Genomic DNA, 20,370 nt, shown 5'->3' on the forward strand with positions numbered 1-20,370 from the left:
ACAGGATCTTCAGCAAATAGCAGCAGTTGTATTCCCTCGCTCTATACCAGGCACTGTTCTGGGGAATTCATACAAGTTTTAACACTTTTGAGGAGGATGGTAATATCATATTATCCCCACATTCTAGTTGAGGAAATTGACACTCAGGAGGGCAGGGTAGCTTGCAAGGTTCATTGTCCAGAGGGGCATCCCTGTGATTACAGGAGGGCAGCCAGCGGTGAGACTTCTAAGCACGAAGAGTTTCCTTGTTATTTTTAGTGTCCTTGTAATTTTTTAATCTTACCAGATTGGTGCCCCCTCCCCAGGAGCAAATGGCAAACAAGAGGGTCTTGAAATTCAGTCAATATATCCTTGGTTGTTACAAACCCTAGAGTGTTGGTTCTCAAGCTTTAGTGTACATCCTCCCCCAGAGTTTCAGATTCAGCAGGCCTGAGGTGGGACCCAAGAATGTGCATTTCTAACAAGGTCCCAGTGATGCAGATCTGGGACTGACTTTGATAACCACAGCACTAGAATAATGATTCTCAAACCACCTGAAGCAGGGGCCAGCAATGAGACCCCTTAATCGGAACCTTTTGGGCAGCGCTGTGAGTCCACATTTTAAACAACCTTCCCCAGTGACTACGTAACACGGAAGTTAGGAAACCACTCTGAAAAGAATCGTCACCTCCAAGATTTCTTGCTTGGCCAAAGTAGGCTGAAATTGGTGGCGTTCAGGAAGCCCTAGCCGAGAGGAGAGCTGGGAGCAGAGCTGTGAATAACAGTGGCTCTCACCTCCCTGGAAATCAGCAGAACACCAGCCAAACCAACGAGTCTGTAAGACCCGCCCCCTCCCGCCCAGAATACTCCTTCTGTTTTATGACTGACAGCATCTCCCTGCTCACTTGCTTAGATCCTCCCATTGTTTCCAACGTTTGTCTACACGGCAGGCAAGGAATAGGCGTTCTGCCTCTTCTGTACATCCTACAACCCCTTCTGACAGGTCTCGCGTTAACATTGCCAGAGGTTCCAGTACCCTTAACCCCAGCCCCCTCCATCATCAGCAGGAAGGTAAGGGAGAGCTCCAATGCCACCTGAGGCCAATTCTTCCCAGGGGTCTCTTTGGACACAACTCCTGGGCCCCGCCCACATTCTCCCTTGGTTTCTCTGGGATGCCCAGCCAGTAGGTAAATCTCGGGTGGAATGACAGAATTTGCGTTGGACAGGACTTCATTGTGACAGACGTGGAAACTCAGTCAACCCTTCATCAATTTTATCACCTTTTTTTTTTTCATTGCAAGTCTTCATTTCCCCTTTAGCTAAGAGGCTGTCCTGGGGGTGTTAACACGAGCCGCCTCCTCTGGGCTCAGCCCGGCCTCTCCAGCCCCTGAGGAGAAGCTCAGCCCTGGCCCTGGAAGTTGAGGAGGGTGTCAACACCAGGGGGAGGGTATTAACTAGCACCTGTTTATCCTGTCAAGTGGCAAACAGCTTCTTGTGGCCTTTTATCTAAAGTGTGTGCTCACATACAAACTGGATAAAATGCTAACTCCACAGCTGCCCAAATGGTCCCAATAAACCAGTTTCTTTTTTTTTTTTTTTAAGATTTTATTCACTTGAGAAGGGGGGAGGGAGAGAGAGAGAGAGAGAGAGAACAAGAGAGAGCAGGGGAGGGAGAAGCAGACTCCCCAATGAGCAGTACGTGGGGCTCGATCCCAGGACACTGGGATCATGAACTAAGCCGAAGGCAGACACTTAACCGACTGAGCCACCCAGGTGCCCCTAAACCAGAGTTTCAATGAGGAACTGCAACAGGCTCCTCGGGACAGGGAAGACAGAGAATTCTCTTCTGACCTGAGTGAACTGAAGTTCTAGGCACTCCCCAAGAACAGGACTGTATCTGTGTGTTGGGTGTGGGGGCTACATAGGGAAAAGCCCAGAACTCCAGGAGCTCTGCTCAGATGCTGCCCTTGCTTGGGGACAGCCAGTCTCAGGTCCTCAAGCCCTTCCATGCATGTGTATACAATCCTCATGGTTCCAACCTTACAGAAATGCTATAATGCTATCACCATATTACAGAAAAGCTTGTGGTTCAGGGAGATTTAAAACAATAAAAATGGGGAGAAAAATAACCCATCCAAGTCACACAATCAATAAATAGCAGAGCACAGTTTGAACTCAAATCTAACACTAAACCCTTGCCTTTAATTTCTGCCTTCGTGTAGAATCACCTAGAAGGGACTTCTGAGGGTCTAGACACAACACTGACCTCCTGCAGACAAACTTCTTCACTGGTCACTTCTTCCCCTTTAGCAAAGCAACCTTATACAATTTTTGATTTGAGGACACAGCTCTTTACTCAAAATGTTTCTGCCTGGGCCTCCAAGTGGTGGATGTCATGGGATGGATTTTAAAATGAGATTTCCAAAATGGTAGAACTATTATAGCCCTTGAGAGAAGTGACGTTCTCTTTGGTGTCTGAAAGCAGCACTCCAAAACTCTGGTTATGATGGATTATCATCTCTTCCCCTACAGACCTCTTCTCATTACAGAAGAGCCCCAAACACCTGCTGGAAGCTACCACGCATTTAAAGTGGCCACTCCAGGGGCACCTGGGTGGCTCAGTCATTAAGCGTCTGCCTTCGGCTCAGGGCATGATCCCAGGGTCCTGGGATTGAGCCCCGCATCGGGCTCCCTGCTCGGCTGGAAACCTGCTTCTCCCTCTACCACTCCCTCTGCTCTTGCTATCTCTCTATCAAATAAATAAAATCAAAAAATTAAAAAAAAAAACAAAGTGGCCACTCCAAATGTCCACATCTACCTCCAACCTCACAGGGGTGGGGCTGATGACCCCTATCTGGGTTTAAATGGGGGCTCCAGGCACCTCAACATTTGAAATGAATTCCACAAAGCCAATCCAGAAAACAGGGGCCTCCCTTCAACATTTCCATCCCCACCATTTCCACCCCCCTATTCTCACAGGTTTTAGCTCAGGCTGAATATTTCAGGAAGGCTGGCAGAAGTACTCCCCTCCCCTCATAAATGCTTCATTAGTCCCACTACATTTTCAAGCCAGGCTTTAATCATAAGAAGCCAAGAAAGACATTTTATCCTGAATAAGCCCAAGTGCTGAATATCGATTTGTTGTTCTCTGAAGAAAATGTGGGTGTAGGAACAGGTGGGCAATAAAGCAGAGGACAAAAAGAACCCTGACTGAGATAGGACTGATCCAGGCAGGTCCTCCCTTCTCGACAACCTCCCATCCTCCAAGGCTAGCCTCCGCTCGCCCCCTCACCACCTGGAAAGAGAAGGCGATCTATACCTCGCCTCCTTTTCCTCCTGCCCCTGAAGGAAGCACACAGCCTTCCGTGGGTTTATGGCCGTTTTAATTCCCAGGCATCCCAGGAGGGAGAGAGACTCGAGTAAAGAGTCCTTAACTGTCCTTAACTGAAATCACTCGAATGTTGTCCAGACTGTCATCTCTCTGACAGACACAATACTTTGTCATTGAAGAAGAACCAGTGCAGTTCAGTGGTGTGTCAACCATGCTGGCGTACGCGGATTCTCAGTCACCCTGCGTGTGCCTTCGAAATTTTTCCACCACACTCCACCCAAGGGCCCATCTCTTCTGTAGAGAGACCCCAGAGGACAAGACAGTGCCCATCCCCCACCCCCACACCCCCACACCCCCCCGCTGTGCTGAATCGGTACGTTTCCTCAGTCTACAGGTCATAACAACCAGGAGAGGCACAAACTCGCTTTACAAAAGAAGGCAGCCCGAGCAATGGCCTCATCCTTTCTCTTTCTGGTCTTAAAAGGCACGTGTTTATTTTATGTTCTCCTCCAGCTCAGGCAAGTCCCTAGCTGCTCTGTCGTTATGCTGTCTGGGGCGAGCGTCAGTCCCATAACCACAGATTTCTGCACACACAAATTCTGCAACTCAGCATCCCAGCTCAGAGCCCGTTTTATCACTTGAGAGGTTTATGACCCTTGAAAGTGAAGTGCAGGCCCCACAATTCTTTAGTAGACCAAGGGACGAGATCATCGCAAAGGGTTCTTGTGCCATGCTGGGCTCATTTATCAGTGATCAACCAAGGAAGGCAGCAAAGGCTCTGCGGGGCTGCCTTCTGGCCTCAACACGGCTCCGAGGTTCTAATCCCAAGTGCCAGTGGCCACAAAGGAACTTTTGTTTAAATCAGGGACAACCAGGGTGGTACCACCTGACAAACTGGATTTTTAACGAACACTCAGTACTCAGGGGAATGAGTGATTTCAGCTAGAGCTTTCTTAGCCACAGTGTCATCAGGCCAGAGAGCTAAACTGGGGCCTACGGCAATAGGCTTTGTGCAAGAAAGCATGTACTTCTTTGACACCCTCCGACTTTCTCGTGACCTTTCTCTCTGCCCTCAAAGGCAAGTGGCTGGCCCTTCATGCTAGAGCAGGCAAGAGGGTTTTCTAGGCCATGAGACAGCATGCGGATCAGGCCTGTGATTCACTGGCGGGCCAGCCTTCTGAACTACCCACATTACAGGCTCCCCGATGGACCTAAAAATAAACTTTGTCTTCACATAAAACAAAGTCTTGGAATTCTGTTTCAAGCAGAAAAATCGACCGGCTGCTAAAATGTGGCCGGGGCTGTCTTTAATCCAAATGATTCAATCTCTGCAGGCCAGCTCAGAACAAAGGCTCTCTACCCGCTCTTCTGTTACTTCTCCTACTGCTAATCCATACTATACATTTCTGTATGGGTATCACTTTCTTCAGATCCCAGGGATTCTCTTCGAGAATCTAGTTGAGGATGAGCTTATTCTCTTCTTCTCTATGAACTACACAATCTTAAATCTCCCCCAGCTTGGGCACGAGAATCACCATCTAAGTCAAAAAGTGTTAGAGCTGGAGACGTTTACTCCCAACCCCTTTCAGAAACTTCTCACTGGGAGACGAATTTGGCCTCCTGCTTCCCAGAAAATGATTTGAAACTGGGTGAGGACAGCAGGAATTTGGTTCGTCTGTGGAAGGGGTTCTGGACAAGGACGTATTGTCAATGGCTCCAGGGGCTGGTGACCTTTCCAGAGAGGAGCGCTTGGATCTGACGGCAACAGGGACACAGGTGATGTCAGCCCAGATCATTCCAAGACCCCTCCCCACCTACACACACACACACACACACACACACACACACACACACACACACACACACACACAGCCTGAGAGACACACCTCTCAGAAGGCTCACCCTGTCGTGCCACTCCTTCTGCTATGACTGGGCCTGGAACCCTGGGCTGGGTCTTCTCTGCCAGTCCTACTGGTTTAACACCAAGCCTACTGGTTTAGATCCTAGACCTCATCCTGCCAAGCTCCTGGCACAGCTCCTTTGGGGTGGGGAGGTTCACCAGGGGTCACTCAGTCTCAATGTGAAAAGACATTGCCAGTTGATCCTAATACTGGTAGGAGAGACACAAAGCACATTTCCAGCCTTCAGTGGAACTCTGGACCTGAAGGGGGTGCCCTGTGGTTCTAGAAAGTTCCACCTCATGGTGGAGATGACCTTGCCAGTGGGGAGAAGGGGGAAAATCCAGATGTAAAAACATTTTCCATCAAGGTTTCAGCCACTAACTGAGGATAGGGACACTACTTCAAGGGAGGGAGGAACAAAAACCACCCATGTAGGATATTTCTTCCCTCTGAGTTAATGGAGCCCAGAAGTCACCACTGACTACTCCATATTATTACCTAAGGGCACAGGTTGTTTCACTTTGCAGTGGTCTTCACCCAAGCTGGTGAGTTTCGGTTTCCAAAGAGTCACAAAAAGCACAACATAATTTCTTGGTCAGTTTGTCTATCCCCAGGAATGAAGATTTGCACTGACAGAATTTTCAGGAATGTATTCTGTCTCTCCCATGATTGGGACCAATGGCTGCAGAGGAGTCCTACTCCACATAATGGTCAGTTCTTGTCCTGCCCCTGCTCTGGCTTTGGTGATGCCCAATTGGCATGGAGTGAGCTCCCAAGATACTCCGAGGCAAACATCTGCCCCAGTCCCTGAAGCAAAGGGAATAATGAGGAACAGACTCAAGGTCTATTACTGGCTGTCAGAATGGTAGATGCTAAGGGTCAAGTGGGAGAAGAAACCGAGATCAGTTACACACATATGAAAGCCAAGAGGCAATGTCAGGAATGGGCCAAAGCAACCAAAATCTAGAAAGGGGTGAGCCAGGGGAACTAGGGCCAGTCCAACCATTCCAGAGAGCAGTGTCCTGTTAGCATGAGATAAGACCAGCCTTTTGCCCCACGGGGTTTTAGCAAGGTCCCTCCCTGGCAAAAGTCAGCAGCTGCGCCTCACATCTTCAACCTCTGGCCCTCTGAGGAGCAGCCTGCCATGTGGGTTTTGTGCATTTCTCTCTCCAGCCTTGAGATTCTTTGGTATATTTCTCCTCCTGGGAAGATGGTAGACTGGGGGGGGGTGGGGAAGTGCCACACAACATTTGGAAATATAATGGGCATCCTTTTAAATACAAAGCTGAGCTCTCAAAGTTAGGGAAATCTGTGAGAGGTATGGCTCCTCGGAAAGATCTCTAGAATTTGTAAATGTTACATTGTTTGGAAAAAGGGTCTCTACAGACATGATGATGTTAAGGACCTTGAGATAAGAGATTATTCTTGATTATCCCAGTGGTCTCTAAATGCAATCACAAGTGTCCTTATAAGAGAGAGACAGAAGAGGGTCACACACAGAGAAGAGAAGGAGCAATGTAACCACGGCGCAGTTAATGGAGGGATGCGGCCCCAGGGAAGGAATGCCAAGAGCCATGGGAGCTAGAAGGGGCAAGGAACAGATTCTCCCCTGGAGTCTGCAGGGAGCACAGCCCTGCGACACCTCAATTTCAGCCCAGTGACACTGATTTCAGACTTCTGGCCTCCAGAACAGCGAGAAAACAAACGCGTGCTATTTTCAACCAAGTTTATGGTACTTTATTACAGCAGCCAAGAGAAACTAATATACCCACAAAAAAAAAACTAACGAAGAAATACAAAATTGAAAACCAGAGTGACAGCACACACTAACACCCAGGCTGCTCAGAGGCATTTGCTGGTCTTATAAAATGGGTGCTGGGGTTTTATTGGCATATGGGGCAGGGAACAAGGTCTTAAGTTACGCTGGAGAGAGGAGTTAGAACTGCACTTCGCTCATGCACACGTGCACACACACATGCGTGCACGCACACATTCACGTGCACACGCGCCCACACACACACACCACACTCCAGCTGCCTGAGAGGGCTTATGCCATCAGGAAAAGAGGGGAGAGTAGGATAAGGGTCATGCACACAAGGAAAGGTAATAGGGTCTGAGTCCTGGATTGAGTGGGGCAAGAAGCCGATCTTCCTTAGTAGCTCATACCCCAAGCCTGCCCTCAAATGGGTCTGGGTTCAAATATATCCGGCCTGGAGCTTTAGGAAATCCCCAGCTCAGAAATTCACATTGCCCATGGTAATGGCATCACACAGATAAAACCCCAAACATAAGCTCAAAACCCAAACTTACAAAGCACTTGGGGTAGTAGGTATCCTGGACATGAGTCAACAGATAAACAGAACTGGATCAAGAAATGCCAGAAATGGATTATAAAACTCCTTTCTCAGATAAATGTGATTCTCAGTGATTAAGCAGCTTAAATTGAAGATAAAGATTGAGAGCAGGAGAGAGAGCAGATTACTTTAAAAAGGAAAAGAGTACCTGGAAGACTAAAAAATGACTCAAATAAAACTCCTAGAGGTTTAAAAATGTTTAAAGATAGCAAATGAAAAACCTGATCGCCCGAATTAAGCTGAAGATCAGACACAGCCAGAAAGAAAATTAATAAACCACAAGGTAGTTTTTAAAGTCAGTGTCTAGTATGCAGCAGATAGACAAAGATGGAGAAGATGAAACACGATCCAGACTGAGAAGTCCAAGGCAGGTCACAGGGGGATTTCTAAAGGAGGCAAGAGGAAGAGTGGGAGCGTCAGTATTCAGAGAAATTAACTGGCTTAACACTTTCCAGAACTGCGACACCAGTCCTCAGACCCGAGAAGCTCAAAGCCCAAACAGGACACACGACATCAGAGCCACTCCCAGACATACCACAGTGAAACGACAAAGCTTCCAAGATAAAGAGTTTAAAAGCAAATCCACAGAAAAGGCAGATCGCCTCCAGAGAAATGACTTCAAGAGAAACAGAAGCTGACAGCAACAATGGAAGACAGGAATATCCTACCCAAATGCTGAGAGAAAAATAAGCCGACCTAGAAATCTCTATCCTGCAGATCTCATTCTGGCCAAACACTGGCCAAAAGAAACTAAAAATTATGGAGACCCTTCTATGGAGTCCTTTCTGTGGCTGGTCCCAGTCTCCACTGCAGACTGGTCCTAACCATTTATGAACATCTCAGCTGTCACTGGCCTGGTCTCTAGAATCCAACTCTTCATACCCTGGCTTTCTGCCTTCAGTAGTCACTGCACGACTGGCCACGGGGTGTCGCCCCAGGAAGTGCGAGGGTTCTCTTTGTGCTTCCTTTTTCACCTGTCCCAGCACTGTGGACTTCCTCCATGCTGATGAAGGTGCATGCTGGCTTCCAACATCTCGGGCACATCCCAGCTCAGCCTCCCGCCTCCCCATCCTCTGCTCTTCTGGCCAAACCAAAGTCTAGTCCCTCCACCTAGCCCTCCGGACAATTGCTTCAGTCGGAGTGCTGATCAGGTGGTGGACCCTGCCTTGTCCCCACATAGACCTCACTGTTTTCCCATAGCTTTCTGGGTCTCCCGCAGCCCCAAGAGGCGGCCCACCTTTTCCTTCTGAGCACTTCCTACCATCCTATCACCCTGGTGCTCCTGGCTGCTACCGCAGTCTCCCCGGAGACACAGAGGGACCCACCACGTAAATTCCTTCTTTGATTTACTTCTCACCTAGGAATCGAGGCCAAGACTCTGGCCTTTTCAAGTAGCCAGGAGCACTTGTCTCTCAGACCAGTTTGCGAGCCCTGTAAATCCCTCCTAAGAACTGGCTCTCCCTGAGCGACATCGCCCCTCCAGTCCCCTGGACGGAGAGGGATGGAAACCACCTCCTCGCTTCGGCCCTTCCCTCGTCCCCAAACCAGTCCTCTCTTCAAGTGTCCTGACTGGTCCTCACTAGAGGTAACTGCTAATGACTTCGAAAAGATCACAGAGGAGATTTTGAGTTTCGAGAAGTCCTAAGATGCAAGTGGAGCCAGGCCTGAGCACCTGGCTGCCCTCCTGCTGTGTCTTCTTCCTTTGATGGAAGCCAGCTGGACTGATGTTCGCTCTCTGGGGCTGGAGCTCCCTCCTAGCAACAGTGACATTAGACCCTATTGGTTAAAACAAAGCAAACACTGGCACCAGGGAGGATGGCTGACATTGAGGACCAACGGAAGCACATTTACTTTTCCAGAAAAAGCCCAAACTACGTCTGCTTCATCTAGCTTATGCCTTAGGAGGACAGATGATATCTGTAAATTGGTAAAAGGAGCTGATGTCCAAAAGAAAGACATTGTGTGAGACTATAATAGACCAGAGAGGGTTTACTTGTCAAGGTCTAAGTGTCACCACCACAAAAGGTGGGGGATGACGACGTGGGAATCCTAGTACCTCACATTTCCACATCCTCTACAGCAGGACTCTTCTCATCGCCTACTCCAAACATCGCATTGTCAGTGTTCAGTCCTCAAGGAGCCCTCCATGCTCTGAGGTTTCTCGGTGACCCATGCAGAAACGCTCCCGCCTCTTTCTTGTCTCGTGATGCCCACTGTGGGCAGAGCTTCTCTCATGTGCCAGCCACTTCAGAGGGGGACCATCATGGAGGACTGTGCTTTTCCTTCAGATTTTCTAAACCTACAACCGTCCCATTTCATCTGGGAAGAGACGGGAGGAGACTTGTCTGGAAGAGAGCTTTGCCCTTGGTTTTAAATGGTCATCTGGCAGAGGGTTTGGAAATGATAAGGAGAATCAGCTCCTTATCATGAGTTTTTCAGAAGCTGGTTCATCCACCTAAGGCCTCCGGAGAAAAGGCCCAGTGAAGCTGATTGAGTAAATGTGTCCAAGAGCAAGAGTCTAAAGGCCGACTGCACCTTGGGCGAGAAAAAGTGCCTGCAGGTCTCACTTCTTGGTGGGCTCTTCATATGACCTAGGCCAGCTTCCAGCAGGAAGCCCACCAGTCACTTAGTCCCAGAACTTTCTGAAGAGAGAACCGAGGGTGAAGTGGGGTCTCTCACCTGTTCTCCCGCAAACAGGCCATTTTCCTTCTTAGTCCGCAGTACCCACTACCTCAAGAAATCGAAGCTGCCCCCTTGTCCTTCAGTGCTGTCATCAAGAGCAGAGAGCCAGCTCTGTTCCTGACCACCCAGGGCTCTTGGGGACGGTGCTCTAATGGTCTGGCTCAGACCTCCCATTTCATGGAGGCACCCACCTGCCCAGTCTGGAATGGCCGTAGCCTTGAGTCAAAAAATGGAATGCCTTGGCACCTCAGGATTACATTCCTTCTATTTGTTCCCACTTCCCACCTGCTGCCAAGTCTTCTCCATGACCAAGATGAGGGAGAAAACCAAGCGCTCAAGCTCACAAACAAGCGCTCTGAAGCCCCAGGGCCCGGTACAGTACTTGGTCCAGCAAGACCACATTTGTTTTATAAGGGGATGTGGACAAGAGCTGGGGTTCGGGGCTCAACCTAAACACTTTTATTTTATTCAAGGCAAAGCAAGGGAATGGGAGACCAGAAAGAGGGAATACCACTGAGGCTGGAAGCAACCCACAGTCTGGAACGAGAGACCTGTTAAGAAGAGCTGAGGGCTTAAACCAGACGTTGTAAATGGGTGGCCAACAGGCTGGACACAGCTGTCCCAGTGTGACCCCCCCAGAATTCGAAATCTTGCATTTGGTGACACCCATTCAAAAACTGGGAGATTTTATAGGAAGACCAGGATTCTAGGGTTCTCCTAGAGAACAAGATCTGGCAACATCAGCAAACCCCCCCTAGCCATGCTGAGAACTGGTGCCCAGTTCACCTGATCTGTCTGACCCCTGTTCCAAACCAAATATTCGCTCCTTCCGCTGTCTCTTAACCTTCAACTACTTCCTCCAAGGTCAGATGCTCCATGTTTTAAGTAACATTTGAATTTTATTTATTCAGCTGCCCCTTACTAAGGCTGACCATCTAATTTACCATGTAAGGGGGGACATGCTTGTGAATGAAGGCAGGTGCTGTAGTAACTATACCAGAAGACCGACGTGAACGATGCCCGTCCTAGGTAAGCCAGGTCCAATGAGGACCTTCTTTAAACATCCTTTTGTGATTCGTGGATGGCAATTTTCATAGAGCTGGTGATTCCTGGCCTTGGAGATAACAAATGTTGAATTTGAGGAATTCTTTTTTAACCACAACGATTAGCCAAGGAAATAAAGGAGCAACTCTGTACTGGTCAGAAAGACAAAACCACAAGGCAGGCTTTAATTCTGGTGTTACTAAACTCTGTCTCACCAGGCAGGACAGGGATGATGTGCTAACACGGAACAGTAATAACTACAGTTACGAATTGCACATCCTCCCAAAACTCGCATGTTGGAATCCCAGTCCCCACTGTGATGGTATTTGGAGGCAGGGCCTTTGGGAGGTGCTGAGGCCATGAGGGTGGAGCCCTCACTGTGGGATGAGTGCCCTTGGAGGAAGAGACGGGACAGTCTGCTTCTCTCTCTGCTCCCCACTGTGGGAGTTACAATGAGAGGCAGCCATCTACAAACCAGGGGGTGGGCCCTCACCAGACACCAGATCTGCTGACACCCTGATCTCAGACTTCCTGGCCTCCGGAACTCTGAGAAATACATGTTTCTGTTTAAGGTGCCAGTCTATTGTATTCTGTGATAGATGCTGCACTACCTAAAACAGACTGCAAATGTTTATATATAATGCATTCTGTGGCAGGCACTACGACAAACATTCCACTCACATTAGCTCATTGTCAGACCTACCACAACCCTGTGAAGTAGGTAAACCACTATTTCCTTTTCACAGACGAGGAATCTGTGGCACAGAGAGATTAAGCTACTTGTCCAAGGTCACACAACTAGTGAACAGCAGAACTGGGATTTGAACCCGAGCAGTTGAGTTCTTAAGTCCATAGTAATAACCATATGGCCCTGCCTCTGACAAAGAGGTCTCTGGAGAAAGAAGTCAACAAGAGACCAGCTGCTGCTTCTAATGTAAGGACCGGTGGGACACCCTGGACTGCTCAAAGCCAGGACTCCTGCGCACGTGACTTACTCCACTGGGATAAGCACCCAACTTGTCCCTGATGCCTTCCCCTCAAACACACACCACCAGCGGGAACTTCCTGAGGTCAAGGTATGACACAGGGAGGGTCACTGACAGTAGCTGCGTCCTAAGGAGGTCACCAGGATGCTGCGAAAAGCCCACATGGGGGCTGAGGGTGGGAGATCAGGTCGGGAGGAGACGAAGAGGGCCATGGGCAGCTGGTGCCCGCCACTTTGTCCTTCGCACCAACAGGCAGCCCTCTTTCTCTTCAAGAGCCTGGACTCAAAAGTACTCAATCTGATCAGCCCGAAGGACCACAGGGATAAACTGTTCTCCCCACTGCCCTGATTCCACGTGCTAACTCGAGGGCCAGGAAGAATTAGTCTTGAGAAAGAGAATGAACATAGCAGCTAGTTTGCTTTGCCAGGCTCTGCTCACACGTCTGTACTGTGCTAACGACCTCTCACGAGACGGACAGCTAGCCTGGAAAAGGATGAACACTTTGGCTGGGGTCTTACTGATAAGGACGACAACGCTGCCAACACCACATGAGGTCTGGAGGATGCGAAGACAGCCCCGACGATAGTTCCTGACCTTGGGGTGCCCAGAGCCTAATACAGAAAGCGCCAACGAATGGAAGTCACACCATGACACAACGTGTTGTGAATAACTGTGCACACGGAAGATGAAGGTCACGCCCCCTCTAAGCCACAAACTCCTGGAGGGTGGACACTGTCTCCAATAACTCTTGTTATGGCAGACGCCACGTCCATTCAGAAAACGTTCACTTGCCGGCCTAGGTGTCCAACATCCGGAGATGAATTCCCAAGGAGCTGGGGGAATTGGACAGAGTCTGGACAGAAGAACAGGAATCAGTAGAGATTTTGGATGCAGACGGCTTGAATTCGAATCCTGGCCCAACCACTGACTTGTTAAGAGAAACACTTCCCTTTATGGGCCTCAGTCTCATCTCTAAAACGAGGATGATGTCCACCACCTTACAAGGATGTGACAAGGAGGAAGTAAGGTAACATGGAAGCACAGCACAACAACCAGCACGGAATCAGCACCTGATCAAGTGTCAGCTACTGTCATGCTCCACAGCCAGCAGGCACTACCACAATTCCTGGTCTAGAAGGTCAAAACATGCTGTTCCCATTGCAGAAACAGCCAGGCAAGGAACAGGTCCTCGCCAGCCATCTCTTGGGGATCTAAAAGGAGACCTTGAAACCGAGTTCCCATTCCCATAGATGGGAATACAGGAAACAGGGCTCCTTGCTCTGCTCATCTTCATCTATTTCACTTGTGCAAACGCGCCCAATGTGCTCGGCTCGCAGCAGATGGCATAACTCCTAGTTCTCCCCTTCTCTTGGTTATAAATATGGCAAGTGGCTTCCAAATACATATAGGCTGTACATTCAGATAAATCCCTCTATTGTTCAAAAGGCAGGAAAGGGGGTTCCTCTGGCAGCCTTCGGAAGGAACAAGGTAATAAAGTCAAAAGATGACCAGACCTTGGCTCCAGGCATCAGCCTGACTTAGGAGACAGACAGAAAGACATGGCTTGCATACACTGGAGCGTCTACATGGCAGTGAGCTGGAACTGATCCTTAAGGAACTTGTGGGGGGCTTCCGAGCGGCAACCAGGAGGGACGCAAGAAAACAGCGGCCCAGGTGTGGAAGCCCATTCGCCTTCCTGCTCCCTCCGCTCCTCTGTCCTCCCCCTGGAGCCGGGACTGACGTCATGCAACGCCAGCAGGATAATGTTGGACAGGATGACCTCAGTTGTTCTGGTCAGGGGAAACAGCCCTGAGGAAACGCTTGGCACCCGGATAAGACGAGTTGGAAATGGGCCTAGAATGACACAGGGGAGGCTCGGCCCGTCCGAGCCTGGTACCAGAGACAAAGCCCCCCAGGAACCACGGCCCACAGACTGTCAGGCCCAGGGCTCAGTCAAGAGCCTGCAGCAGAGACACAGCCAAATGCCAGGTCAGAGGGACTCCCCCATCCAACACTTTGGGGACCAAGAAGGAGATGGGCAAGTGGAGTTACTCAACTACACTGAGACCAACAGGACAGCAGCTTGAGTCTGCCCTGCCCATCCCCTTGGATTTCCTCCCAGCATCTCTGTCAGGTTCCAGGGACAGCCAGAAACCAGCGATGCGGAATACAGTGAGGTCTCCAGCGGCCGGCCTGGGAGTGTGGCCCTCAGCTCCCACCTGAAGGAAGTCAGGCAGGAGGAATGAAGAGTGACAGCCTCCAGGCTAACTCCTCTCCTACCTTTCTGGGCTATAGCAGGGCCCAGAGGAAAGGGGAGAAATTTGGGTTGGAAGTTAGAAACAGAAGGGAAAGAACTTGTAGGGCTAGCCTTTCCAAAGTGGGTGGAGGACCCCGGAGGGGGATGAGGGTGAACAACAGCATCAAAGCCAATAGAAGAGCCAGAACATCACTCTCCACTTCCTTGAGAAAGACAAGACACATTAAAAAAAAACAAAAAACAAAAAACAAGAAACAAAAACAAAAACCCTCTGCAGCAGCTGCAGTTTTGCCCTTTGTGAGCGCAGGTTTTGGGGTCGGGCTGACTGGGGTTTAAGTTCCAAGGCTGCCAACATCTAAACTCACCCATTAAACAGGAAAGGCACCGTCTGCCTGCAGGGTGGCCAGGAAGAGGAGGCAGACACGAGCTCACCCAGCGCAGGGGCTACAGATCTGGGAACGCAGTGGGAACTATTCTTACCAGAGCTTTCAGACCTACTCTAAATGCTCCCTGCCTAAAGCAATGGCTACTGTGCACGGTGAAGCGGGGAGGAGGAGTAAGAAAACCAAGGCACCAGGTACTGTCAAAGGTCCCAGCAAGGAAGCATGGCTTGAGCCCTCCCACACTGTCACACACAAGTTCTATCTACCCCCATTCTGTGCTACATATGTGGGTCTAGGGCAGGGACCAGCACTCTTTATTCCGCAAAGGGCAAGACAGCAAATATTTTCAGCTTTATGGGCCACAAGGTCTTAGTAACAGCTACTCAAATGTACTGTTGTAGCACAAAAGCAGCCACAGATAAAATGAACATGAACGGATGTGGGTGTGTACCAATAAAACTTTATTTACAAAAGCAAGTAGTGGGCCATATTTGGCAACAGGGCCATAGTTTGCCAACTCCTGGTCTAGGGCTTGGGGGTTCATCAAGTTCATACAGCCAGTGAAAAGCCAGCTCAAAAAAGCTGAATTGGGACTAAATGAGAAAGAACGCCATACTCTTTCCATGGCCCCACCAGACCTTCACAATCCTGCTACCATGAACTGGGTCAAAGTTCTCACTGGCCCCACCCATGCATAATCACACCCTCGCTGCCAGGGTTCTACTGCTGCCCTCCTAAGTCCAATGGGCCCTTTTATGCTCCTCCCCCCACACCCACCCCACTAAGCATCTTTGACTGCTCCATCTCTGAAGGATCAACTTCTCCTAAGACACAGGATACTTACAGACACAAGAGATTAAGCCGACTTCACCAGGGACCACATGCTTTAGCAGTTAAACGCACAGGCTTGGGCATCTGACCAGGGCTCACCTTCCCCTTTCACTGCTTCCTAGTGGGATGAACGTGGGCATGCAGACAACCTGATTGTTTCCCTTGCCGGTAGAAACTGGTTAGGATTTTTGAAAATTAAGATAATTTATGTAAGACCTATTGGAAGGATTGTTGAAAAACGGAATCGTTAAAAAGTCACATCGTGTAGAATTCTCTTTTCCTCAATACGCTTTACATTTGCCTAGTAGATCACCTTGTCCTTGAGGAAGAGCATCTCCTTTTGACTTACTCTTCAGATTCTGTAGTTCTAGAAACCGTGCAAAGAAAGCACATAGTAGGTGCTCAGTGCAGCCAGCTGACTGAGGGTTGCATCTTACTGGGGAACAACCATGATGGACACAGCGGTGAGCCCCTGCAGACGCGAGGTCATTTCTCACACACGGAAGGTCTCACTTGTGATGCCAACTGAAGCCCAAATGGCTGGCTGGAGAGGTGTCCACATTTTCTCTCGACCCCTTTCACCTCCTAATTGAGTGAGCTCTTCTGACTTAGCTTTTTTTTTTTTTTTTTGCCATTTTAAAGTTTCTTTTATTCCCATTATCAAATTAAAATGAGAAAAACAGGAGGAAAGGAGGAAAGGACTGTCACATTGCTTTGCAAATCGGGTAGCATTATTTTAGGCTTACTCCTCTTTGCATTTCTTCAGGGAGAGCATTCTCCCTCGGAGACTGCTGGCCATGATTATTCCCAGTGCTTCCCTGACATAAAGGGGTTTTGTTTATTTGTTTGTGTGTTTGTTTTTAAAGGAGACAGAGGATTTCACAGGCTGATTTAGGCCTGGGTGCCTCCAAAAGCTTAGAGGATAAAGCCACAGGGGACAGCGCCGAGGCACTTTAGAAATCCAACCTGCCTTCTCACAGTAACTTCAGGGGAGTAGAAAGGGGCGTGCAACCTCGGTCCAGGCAAGCTCCCAAGTCTCCTTCTCTTGTGGAAGTAGAGGCACCGAAGCCACTGAGGACCAAATAATCCACAGATGTGGGAGATTCTCAACCTTCTGGACGAGCCAGAGTCAAAGTGCATGTGGAGGGAAGGGTGTTCAATGCTTCGGACCCCTCGAACCGAAGTCTCTGCAGTCCGAGGTGCCCCGACTGGCCCGTGGAAGGATGCGTGCCCAGCATCCCCCGCATCTTCTAGAAACATTAATGAATACTTGCCACTCACCGTGCCAGGAGTACAAGGCTTTCCATGCACCAACTTAAACTCTGCAAGGACCCTATGAAGTATATGTGGTATCCCCATCTTACAGATAAAGAAACTGAGGGACAGAGAAGTCACCCGCCTGAGGTCACGCAGCCTGTAACGGGTGCAGCTGGGACCCCTGGCGGTCTAGCTCCAGAGCCCTCACTCACCCACCCCACGTGCTGCCACCCTGTGCAGACACATTCCATCCCGAGACACCAGCTCGTTTGTTGTCTCCAGTGTGCCGGGACTTCAGAGCCCCCAGAATGGAAGGTCTGGATGGATCAGGCTGCCATGAGTCCAGTTCTTGTTTTGCAGCTAGAGACAGATGGCCTAGGGAAAGGGGTGGGGCCTGCCATCGCAACCACCTTGTGAAATTTCGCATCAACACTGACGCAGGTCCTCAGACTCCTAATACAGTGCTCTTCTCATCGCCTTCCTGACTCACAGCCGAAAAGCACAATTAACACTTGAACACCCACGAAACCTTTGGAGAGCTCGTGGTCCTTCTCCCAACAGGAATGCACTCAGAGAGCAGGGAACCGGGCCGACATGAGGCCACCTGGAATCTTGTGGGGCTCCAGCAGAACCGTTAAGCACCTATCAAGCTTCAGTGTGCAGGCTCCAGCCCCATGACCATTTGCACCAAGCCACACACCCTCACCTGGTTTTCCTTATGACCGATGCACATCCGAACAAGATGGCTGGCAGAGGGTGAGGCTGCAGCGCACCCCAAGTTTCCCCTCTGTATAACACATGAACCTTTAGAAGACAATGTCAGGGGCAAAGAGCAATGGGGTCTCCCCACAGCAGAGCCAAGGGCCGGAAGAGGCTGCAGGATGGACACAATCATGAGCAGCTAAGTTCCTCCAACACTGGCTGCAGAGGCCCGGCTCGCACACCTCCCTCAGCAGCCGAGAGAGGCTGTCTTCTGACAGAAGACGACCAGTCTGGGATTGGCGGCTGCCCCGAAAAGAGGGCCACAGCCACCACGTCATCAGATCCCTCCTGATGCTCCCGCCCTCATCCTCCAGGTAGCCACAGAGAAAAGAGACGACAAGACAAATGGGGGCCCTCACTGACCGTGCCCCAGTGGCACGTTCTGTCTGGTGGCACGTCCTAACAACTTTAAAGTGAATATGCCAGGCAATCACATCACTGGCTCGTTGAATCTCACATTCCAAATTACATCCAGGAGAGACACAGCAGACAGACACAGAGGCCTCCGCTGCTGGGGACCCTGGCTAGCGCCCCGCTCCCCACACGACACCCCTCCTACCTGCTTCCATGAGCTGGCACTGCTGACCAAAGACGTGGGAGAAGGTGACCGGGCCCGTGGCAGAACTGGATGGCGCCAGCGTGGATTCCATGGCTCTCCTGGGGTCTTTGGTGTGGGTCATGTGGCAGCGTCCAGCCCCTTCAGAGTGTCCGAGCAAAGGACGACGTCACTGGCCCAGGAACCGTAGGTCTGAGGCTACTTGTCACTTCCAAGAAGAGGTTCCCACTCCCGAAGTTGATAAGCTTCCTCCTCTTACCACTCAATCCTTGCAGTTTTCCTCAAACACCAGCAAGTGAAAAATGAAACCCTCTATGCTTTGGCAGATCTTGCACACTCCCAGAGTTAGACGCACAGGGAAATCGAAGTTTTGCCCAACAGGAGTCTTTCCTCTCGTCTGGGAGGGACGACGACAGGGACGCAGTCCCCCCCTGCCTTCCTGGGAGCCACCTGGAAGGGGCAGAGTCCACCACGATGCTGCCCCTCCGGGGCTGGCCAGCTAGAGAGCTCAGGCCCCAGCAGGTCCCCGCAAACTGCAGAAAAAGCACCGCTCTGCTCCGCAGCGTCTCCTTCCAGTGAGGAGGGCCGGCGGCGAGGCTGCCCCGGGCGCCCCGGAGAACTGGCCTCCCAGGCCCTCAGCTCCCGCGACCGAGGCCCTGCGGTCCGCCCTCCTGGAGCCCGAGAGCCGCCAGCAGCGTCTGCAAGCCCCTGGGCGGCCGGATGCAGGCGGGGAGGGCGGGGAGAGCGGGGAGAGCGGGGAGAGCGGCAGGCGGGCGCAGCGCGGGCACTCTGCAGCTCTGGGGCGAGGTGTCCCCGGCTCATCCTTCACTCCCGATGCCTTTCCCTTCCCACGTCCCTCTCCTCGCAGAGCTGTGGGGAGGAAAGCGAGACGTGGTTAAAGAGCCCCCGGCTCCAACCTACTGCAGCGCCCCCCCCACACCACCACCCCTTTTCCGTGATGCAAAAGGGACGGTACTTGGGAGATATTCTGGATGCAGAGGGAAGTGCTAACTCAGCCCAGCAGGCTCCTGGCTGCTGTAACCTCTTCATGCCCACAGCCCAGGGAGTGCCAGACGCAGGAGAGGAGAATGCCAGCAGTAAAATCCAAAGAGCAAGAAGAGAAGAGATGGCAAGTGCCACACATCCCCCATGGCACCGACATGGTCTGGGTGCTTCACCTTCCTCAACCCCGACCTCTTCTGGGCACAGAACAATCCACCTGCTCCACCCCAAAGGGACAGTTCCCCTGGAAAGGAGGGCGGGGAAGGAGGAATACCGTCCACATCCACGGGATTATAACAGCTGTTGCAGTGCATGCTGTGTCTCTGTTTTGACATCCCATCTGCTGATCGCAAAGCTGCTAACTTGAGAGAGAGAGAGAGAAACAGAGAGAGGGAGAGAGACGCTGCATCTTCTCCAGCCAGCATTTCAGATACTTTTGCTGGGGATCTGGCAGGACGCTGGCGGCACCGCGTCCACCAGGAGAGAGAAGGGGAAATGGCACAGCGGCAGGCAGGGCACCCAAGGAAGACTTGGGCTGAAAAGCCATGTTCAAGATACAGAGAGTAAAGTTCCAACTGATGTGCGGGCCAGAAAGGCTCTCAAACAGAAGCTTTTCCACTGGAGCTCTCCGTCAGCAAGTCGTACAGCTCAGTGATGTTCAGAGAGTTGTGTGGGATGGTTAAGGCGGGGCACAGGAAGCCCTGACAAACTTCCAAGAGTTAAATGAAGTCGACTTCATGCTCTCGCTCTAAGGTAGCTGGAACGCCTGACCAGCCCTTTTCTTGCATGACAGAGGTTCTTCTCCAAGCCGTGACATTACGGAACATCAGAGACCATTCCCTCTGACGAATGAGGTCTAACGCGCTCAAGGAGGAGACCAGACCTCTTGAGAATGGCAGAAACCCCATGCAGGATGGGAGATGGGTTAGCTTCCCACGTTTCTGCGCCTCCGCAGGTTTTGATGCATCCTACCTATGAAGTACTATGCTGCCCCCATGAGAAATCCCAGGTGGGCTGTGGGGAGGAGGGATGAATAGGAGGAACA

The 20,370-nt window shown here is 50.7% G+C and overlaps 1 protein-coding gene across 1 annotated transcript in view; it reads right to left on the bottom strand.

Moving 5' to 3' along the window:
* Positions 1 to 18,447, bottom strand: part of KAZN (kazrin, periplakin interacting protein) — a 1,069,448-nt gene extending 1,051,001 nt beyond the window's left edge. Inside the window, exon 1 of the mRNA XM_028108174.2 lies at positions 18,327 to 18,447. Coding sequence (XP_027963975.2) covers positions 18,327 to 18,447 — 121 coding nt within the window. The remainder of the gene's footprint in view (positions 1 to 18,326) is intronic.
* Positions 18,448 to 20,370: the final 1,923 nt, after the last annotated feature.

Source organism: Eumetopias jubatus, unplaced genomic scaffold, assembly GCF_037043125.1.
Source record: "Eumetopias jubatus isolate StellerSeaLion01/CBP00866 unplaced genomic scaffold, mEumJub1_p1.0 scaffold_4, whole genome shotgun sequence".
Taxonomy (NCBI): domain Eukaryota; kingdom Metazoa; phylum Chordata; class Mammalia; order Carnivora; family Otariidae; genus Eumetopias; species Eumetopias jubatus.